Source organism: Thamnophis elegans, chromosome 1, assembly GCF_009769535.1.
Source record: "Thamnophis elegans isolate rThaEle1 chromosome 1, rThaEle1.pri, whole genome shotgun sequence".
NCBI classification, from domain to species: Eukaryota; Metazoa; Chordata; class Lepidosauria; order Squamata; family Colubridae; genus Thamnophis; species Thamnophis elegans.
In genome coordinates this window covers 68,806,311-68,814,399 of record NC_045541.1, presented here as the reverse complement: position 1 = coordinate 68,814,399, position 8,089 = coordinate 68,806,311, and the positions used below count along the sequence as shown (strand labels likewise).

At 42.5% G+C, this 8,089-nt stretch overlaps 1 protein-coding gene across 2 annotated transcripts; it reads right to left on the bottom strand.

Moving 5' to 3' along the window:
• Positions 1-210: 210 nt before the first annotated feature.
• Positions 211-6,642, bottom strand: LOC116520281 (protein FAM111A-like). 2 transcript variants are annotated; one of them, XM_032234445.1, is made up of 3 exons: positions 6,419-6,642; positions 5,551-5,615; positions 211-3,310 (listed from the first exon to the last, which is right to left on the bottom strand). In XM_032234445.1, the coding sequence occupies exons 2-3, from the start codon at positions 5,602-5,604 to the stop codon at positions 1,403-1,405; spliced, it is 1,962 nt and encodes a 653-aa protein (XP_032090336.1). In that variant the 5' UTR covers positions 5,605-5,615; positions 6,419-6,642; the 3' UTR covers positions 211-1,402. The 2 variants fall into 2 exon arrangements, with proteins under 2 accessions (XP_032090336.1, XP_032090344.1); XM_032234453.1 differs by having other exon boundaries at positions 5,551-5,612.
• Between the last annotated feature and the right edge of the window lie 1,447 nt (positions 6,643-8,089).

Sequence of the window (8,089 nt, the reverse complement as noted above, 5' to 3'; positions counted from 1 at the left end):
CAACAGCTTATAAGGAAATTTGTATGTTTTACAGGTGGCACCTACCCCCAATGAGAATAGTAAGAATGTCCAATAATAAATTGGAAAAATGTTGGAAATGTCATCAGATACCGGGATCATATTACCACATGTGGTGGACTTGTATAGAAGCTAAAAGGTATTGGACTAAAATCCACATGTGGTTTGAGAAAATGACACAGAAACGCAGACTTTAAACCAGACTTTTTTATTGGGTATCATACCAGATACATACAATAAAGACTTGAAATATTTTATCGTAAATATCTTAACAGCAGCTAGAATTGTATTTGCAAAAAAATGGAAAAATGAGAAAATACCAACGCAGGAGGAAGTTATTTGAAAAACAATGGAATGTTCTGAAATGAGGAAATTGACATTTGAAATTAGAGAACAAGATGATGAACAATTTTATAAGATCTGGGACGTGTCCTATCAATGGATACAATTATCATAATCTTGAATTGTAATAATAGAATGTGATAGGAGATACCATAAGGACATATTACTATTATATAGATTATTCACACTGCCCACTTTCCAGATTCCAAACTGGCACAGCTTATTTCTGTTTTTTTTTCCTGAAGGTCTTAGGCAGCCTTACTGGTAACTTTGGGTTTTTTCCTAATTGCATCTAATTATGGCACCATGTCCTGGCATCATCTTCTTCTTTTTTCTTGAAATAGCCTTTTTCTCAGTCTCTGTCCTTTACTCACAAGTAGGGTAAGGTTGAAGTCATCCTTAGCTGCATTTCTTCCCTTATTCAAACACCATCAAACTGCAGCTTCAACACTGTAAAATCTAAGACTGTTACCTTGAAGAGAAGGCAAGCAACTGACTGTGACTGAAAGCAAAGGCAGGAAATAAAATAAGATGGCAATTCAATTTTCTCCCAATTCAAGGATGGGTGGATAATGCCCTGACTCAGCAGTGAGGAACATACCTTTCTAGTATCTTTTATAATCACCAAACCATTGTTCTGCCTAAACAACAGTGAAAAGGACCACCTTTGCATCACCACATTAATGACTGGATGATACTAGAAAATGTTGTAAGCCACTAACTGTGATCTCATTTTAGTTCCACTCTTCTTCTCTCCCAAATAATATAAGACAGTGTTTGCATAACAGAAGTACAAATAGACAACTACAAAATAATGTATGCTACCGTGAGTTCTAAAAATGCAATGGACACTAAACTTTGAGGCATTGTTTGAAAGATTTAACGTAGAGTGGCAGCAATGTTCAGTCTGTATATTTGAAAATAAATGTCAGAAACTGTTATAAATCCAAAGAAAAGCAAAGAAAGCAGAACCTTTGCAGATAACTTTCGCTCAAGCAATTTCATTTTTTGGAGAAGTCGCCTGAACTTTAGCAATATAATATTAATTGCAATCCATTTCCTCCCCTGCTTCACTCACAAATGCATCCTCATCAGGAGCAATTATAGCATCATACCAAGGTTTAAATGTGGATTTAATTTTTAAAATAATTGAGTCAATTAAATAGCCCAATTCAATTATGCTGCATTCTTTGTGATTCTTTTCATAAAGAAATCCAGCAGCGTGCAAAGCAACAAGCTCCCCATTTTGATTAAACACCGGTGAACCCGATGACCCCCCGAAAAAACAGGTATCATAAGTGACAATGTTACGATCATTTCTATATCTCTTAAAATTTTCTGGATTATACCTATGGATGCATTTCTCTGGCCTGTAACTACACACACAGATATCTTTATGTTTCTGCAAATGATCCCCAATTGCCTTGTCACGTTCAGGTATACTGACAACAAGACAAACATCCATAGACTTGACTTCTCCTTTGGGGTGACCTATGATAAAAATGGGACCATTTAGTTGTGGTGGGGAAAGTAAATGCAACAGTCCTGGTGGAGGATGACTATTACTTCCATTTTCTTCCAATTTCAGCACAGCAAAATCAAGATCCACATCTGTTACTTCAAACCAGTTCTCCAATGAGAACCATGGTTCCATACGATGAGGTTCTTCATAAGAGAAAGTTTCGTAACAGAAAGTTACACGGGCTAACTGCTTAATTCTATTTCCCCAGTCCTTTGGTTCAATTCCTTCTCCAACTATGTCCCTTATTACATGGTGACACGTTAATATACATCTACCACGGAGAACGAAGCAAGTTCCAACCCCTTCAAAACCTTTTGGGGTTTGTCTCCCTATATATCCAACTGAATCCATATTTTTAGCAAGAATCCTAACCAACTTGCATGAAAGAGAGTCATTCATCTCCTTGCCAAAGTTTCTTTTATAAACTTCAAGATTATTTTTACCTCTCAAAAATTTGGCAATGTTTTCTTTTTCTTCCTTCAGCTTAGGATACAAGTGTAGGACCCGCAATTCAGAGTCCTCCTGCTGTTGTCTTTTAGAAGTACTGAGCTGTCCTTGCTCACAATCCGACTCTGGCTTTTGTCTTTTAGAAGTACTGGGCTGTCCCTGCTCACAATCCAGCTCTCTCTGTTGTCTTTTAGAAGTACTGGGCTGTCCCTCCTCTAAGTCCGGCCGTGGCTTTGGCTTTGCAAGATTACTAAGCTGTCTCTCCCCCAAATCTGAATCATTCTGTTTCTTGTTTAGATCATCACTATGTCTGGCAGTCTTTTTCTTAGACTCCACCCCAATCTCATAAATAACCTGGTCTGATAAGCTTTCAACTGGAAAATCAATATTTTTGCTTATTGAACCATCATCCAGAGTCCAATTCTCTTCTTTCAGGAATTGCATAAAGCGGCCATCTTTGCACACGGCATCTTTTATGGATTCTCCTTTAGGGGCACAGATACGAAATACGCAATGTTCTTTATGTAGCTGGAGGCTTTTGACTAACCTACGTTGCTGTGCTCTACGGGTTTTCATTATAGAAACTTTTTTATGGACACAGAACACTATACATTCTTCTTTTACATCATCATATTGGCGATACCATATTTCATTAGTTGCTGGGTGGAACTTCAATTCAAATTGTGAGCCATTAGGTACATACTTTAAAGGCATTCCCATATTGACAAAGATATTCGACTTCTCTTCCTTCTCTATTAAGTGGAACTCTTCCCCCTCCTTTCTCTCCATCCAGTCACAAATAGATGTATTAGACTTGAGGGCACTAAGGAGACTGTCAGTAAGTCTGCCTCTCACTTCATGCTTCCTCCCATCTTTACTATTTAATGTCACCAGGAATGTTCGTTTTTCTTCGCTTGCATCCTTGCAACTTGTTGGATTTTCTTCAGGAAAATCATATTCATTGTCAACTTCTTCTTTGATCTAATAAAAGGGAACAATATGCATTTGGTTTGTTATTTTGTTTTTCATTAAAACAACAGTAAAAAGGCCATGTAGTGCCTAGCACTTTAACTTAACAGTAACAGGGTTAGATGTGAAACAAAATTTTGTATGGGATTTGGGTTTCTTCCTGTGGAGCAGGTGAAAGCCAAATTAGGAGGGCGCCCTTAGCCAGCAGCAACGCAATTAGATGTTCTATATCAAGGGTGTCAAACTCATGTCGTCATGGCAGCATCAGGCGACATATCAGGAATTTTTCCTCTTTGCTAAACCAGACATGGACATGGCCAGCATGTGATGCATCCGGCCCATGAGATGGGAGTTTGACAGCCCTGTTCTTTACCGAATTTGGATAGAATGCTAGATCAGTGGCTACTTGTGGGATGGACCAGGGTTTTCAAACTGTATTCTACAGAGAACTTGAGGAGCAGCCCTCAAAGACTAAGGACAAAAAACAATAGACTCAAACTCAGCCAACTTTCTATTACTAGAGTATGATTGGACCCAAGGTCTAGAGGCTGTTCAGCTACAGCCATGGCTGTGGCTGTTTAGCCCCCTCCCACTACCCAGGTTGGTGAAGTTTTCATTGTCCGTCTTGGCTAGGGTAATATTTCCCCATTTGATACTGGAATAGCAATGGAACTTAGACTTATATACCACTTTCCAGTGTTTTCCAGCCCTCTCTAAGTAGTTTACAGAATCAGCATATTGCCCCCAACTATCTGGGTCTTCGTTTTACTCCCCTCAGACAGATGGAAGGCTGGGTCAACCTTGAGCCTGGTGGGATTTGAACTGCCAAATTGCAGGGAGCCGGCAGACAGCAGAAATAGCCTCAGAACTGCACTCTAACCACTGCGCCACCGAGGAATACAACCTGAGGGTCCTAATTGTTTATCTTTCTATTTTTTTAACTTTTATCTTGTTTCTGTAAGCCGCCCGGAGTCCTACGGGATTGGGCGGCATACAAATCTATTAAATTACTAATTACTAATTACTCCTGGATTGGCAGCTAGTACTGAGACAGCAGCTGGTAGCTATGGCAGGAGTGCCATTTCACAGGTTCAACTTGCACATCAATCGTGCTCCTTCCTCAACCGGAGGCCTTTGAATGGTTACTCGTGCCCTGATGACCTCGTAATTGGACTTTGCAATGTATTCTACCTGGGGCTGCTCTAAGTTACAGTTTGGAAACTACAGCTGGTTCAAACAGCAGCAGCACAAGCAATAATGGATGCTTTTCACTCTAACCACTGTGTCACTGCTGCCAGGTGTGCTGCGTTGGCTGCCAGGTGGTTTCCAGCTGCCTTTCAAGTGCTGGTTGTCACCAATAAAGGCCAGTATGGCATAGGGCTGTGATGATTAACCTATGGCACGTGTGCCAGGGTGGTACGCGGAGCCCTCTCTGTGGGAACGTGAGCTGTCGCACCAGCGGAGCTCCACTGCGCAGGAACCTCCCGTCGGCCAGCTGATTTTTGGCACGTGAGGACAGAAAGGTTAGCCATCGCTGGCACAGGGCCTAGTTACCTAAGGAACTGCTTATCTCCATTTTTTGCTGCCCACCCAGGAGATAAGCAGAACATTTAGGTCCTCTCTATTAAACATTGCCATCTTGGAAATCCAAGGAAATCCAAGGCTTTCTGAAACAGTCCCCCACCTTCTGAACTCGCATCCCATCAGAGATAAGGACAGCACCTACTCTGCTGGGATACAGGAAAGCTCTCAGGACCTCACTATGGTTCAAAGGATGGGCTTAATGTATCTATGAGGATCCTGTTGTGGTTGTTTGAATCTGGACTGAATTGTTTTGTATTTTTTGCTTTTTTTTGGATCAAGTGTCTAATAATAAGAGAGGCGTTCAACGTACAACCATTCATTTACAATAGCACTGAAAAAGCTACATATGATCATTTCTCACTTGCAACAATTGCAGCATTTCCATGGTCACATGATCCAAATTCAGGCACTTGGCAACTGACATTCATTGATGATGTCATGTGATTTACCATTTGTAGCCATCCCAGCCCACTTCCAATAAGCAAAGACTTTTGGAGAAGTCAAATTTGCTTCACCATCACACAGTGCATTTAACAAAGTTTAAGCAACAAGCTTGGAGTCAAGAAGAGAGCAACGAAAGGCATGTCACGACATGTCCATGAAAAGCACACCTCACCACACACAGACTATGAGAACAGCAATCAGTTCAGAATAAGCAAGAACTCTACCTTTGGCTTTTCATCACCGGTTCCAGCAATGGGATCATCTTTCAACTGGTCCATCCTTATTGCTGCTAAAGTGAAGGGGGGAAAAAAGAGGTGAAAACCCAAACAAGAGGATTATACAGCTAGTCCTTGATTTAAAACCACAATGGCGCCTATAATGTATGTTGTTGAGTGAGACATTTGTTAAGGGACTTTTGCCCCATTTTCTTGCCACATTTGCTAAGTGAATCACTGCAGTTGTTAAATTAATAACACGGTTGTTAAGTGAATCTGACTCTGCTTGTCAGGAAGATCACAAAAGGGGATTACATGACTCCTGGACACTGCCAACGGTCATAAATGTGAGACAGTTGTCAAGCATCGCAATATAAATCATGTGACCACATGGGGGATGTTACAACGGTTGTAAGTGTGGAAAATGGTCGTTAAGTCACTTTTCTCAGTGATGTTGTAACTTTGAACAGTCACTAAATGAACTGTTGTAAATTGAAGACTACCTGTACTGAATTTCTCCTGCTATTTTGACCTTTCTTTTTTTTAACCCACTCCCTTACTCATTTTCAGCTAGGCTAGGGCACTTTGGCTGCTTTGAGTACTAAGCTTTTCGCTTATTATCCCCGTTTATTGAATAAACCAAAATTAGCTCAGCAACTCACACTAAACCATGATCAAAATATCTAGCTTGTGCGTTGCCTGTGCTGGATCAGCCAACTATGGTTTCTGGCGTCCCCGCCGAGTGAAATGAGATTAAATTCGCGGAAGGGGCGGCATGTAGTATCCCATTGTCGGCAGAGAAAGTACTGTAATAAAGGAGATCCCGATCATTTTCTCCACCCTTTGGCGTTCGCGAGTACATCCAAGAACTCTTTACCTTTACAGGGAGCTTTCTATCAGCCGAGGGTTGGAAAGGGACGATGACAACGGGGAGACCTCAGCAAACCTCCCAGGACCCCCAAAACAAGGGAGAAACGACTCCGCAAGTTGTGGCGCAGGCTGTGCGAAAGGCGGGGACGGCTTAGACAAAGTGATTTGCTTCCTCAAACTTCTTTTCCGGGGCGGTGATTTGGGCCTTGAAAGATACCAGCGCGGTCCCCGCCCTTTTCCTTTTGGTTGACGGGAAATGGAAAGCAGCCGCCAGCCCAGAAACGAAAGTGCCGATAAATTCCTGGGCTTTTATTATGGCCTCTTGGGGCGCTCTGGATCGATCCCCTGGGAGGTGCAGAAGTAGATTCCAGCCTCCACGGAAAGTGTCGCCCGGGCAGGGATACCATCGGGATCGTTTCCCTCTCACTGGAAAACGGAAAAGGACCACCGGCGGCTGGATGGGAGGACTGTCATCGGCGTGATTCAAAGATCACGAATTTAAGCCCCGTTCGCGTCCCAGCCCTTATGTGAAAAATGGGGACCGGGGCGGGGGGGGGGACCGAGTTCACCCCAATGCAATCACTTAACCTTGGCCCAAATGTGGGCGAAGATCCAAATATAGATACAGGTTAACAATTGGAAGAGACCTTGTAGGTCATCTAGTCCAACCCCCTCCCCTTTCAAAGAGTTTGCACAGAGAGGAAGGGGTCAGGCTATTTTCCAAGACACCTGAAGGCCAGACAAGGAATGATGGATGGAAACTGAACAAGGAGAGATTCAGTTTGGAAATAAGGAGAAATTTTCTGACTGAGAACAATCAACCAGTGAAACAGTTTGCCTTCAGATGTCCTGGCAGTTTTATCACTGTAGGCTTTCAAGAAGATACTGGATTGTCATCTGTCAAAAATGGTGTATGATCTGCTGGGTGTGGGGGGGTTGGGCTAGATGACCTGCAAGGTCCCTTCCAACTCTGTTAATTTGTATCTAAGGTGTGTGGACTTAAACTCCCAGAAATTCCAAGCCAGCAAAGCCCTACTCCAGTTCAAAGTATTTAGATGCAGTGAAGGGCTCACCTCTTAGACTGATGTTTCCCAACCTTGGGATTTTAAGACATGTGGCCTTCTAAAATTCCAAGAATTCCCCAGCCAGTATGTTGGAGTTGAAGTCCACACATCTTAAAATTTGCAAGGTTGGGCAACACTGATTTAACCAAAGAAACTTAAAAGTGTGCCAGCCAGGGATGAAATTCTTCAGGTTCTGGGGAATCCGGTAGCAGAAATTTCGAGTAGTCTGGAAAACCAGCAAATGCCACCTCTGGTTGACCCCAGAGAAGGGGGAATGGAGATTTTGCAGTATCCTTCCCCTGGAGTGGGGTGGGAATTGAGATTTTGCAATGTCTTTCCCTTGGAATAGGGTGGGAATGGAGATTTTGCAGTATCCTTCCTCTGGAGTGGGGTGGGAATGGAGGTTTTGCAGTATCCTTCCCCTGCCACGCCCACCAAGTCGCACCCACAGAACTGGTAGTAAAAAAAATGGAATTTCACCCCTGGTGCCAACCCTGCCAGATCGAACCAGCCAGGATGATGGTGACAATTTCAATTTCCAAGAAAGTGCAAAATGTTCCAATGAGAATTATTCTGCATAGAACAAGGAAAGTTAAATATTTCCTCCTCACCTA

What these genes read in the sequence shown, in the direction of transcription:
- LOC116520281 (XM_032234445.1), bottom strand. Translation starts at nt 5,604, where the DNA reads ATGGACCAGTTGAAAGATGATCCCATTGCTGGAACCGGTGATGAAAAG. An exon ending in CCGGTGATGAAAAGCCAAAG is followed by an intron (nt 3,311 to 5,550) that starts GTAGAGTTCTTG and finishes CCCTTTTATTAG; the next exon opens with ATCAAAGAAGAAGTTGACAA.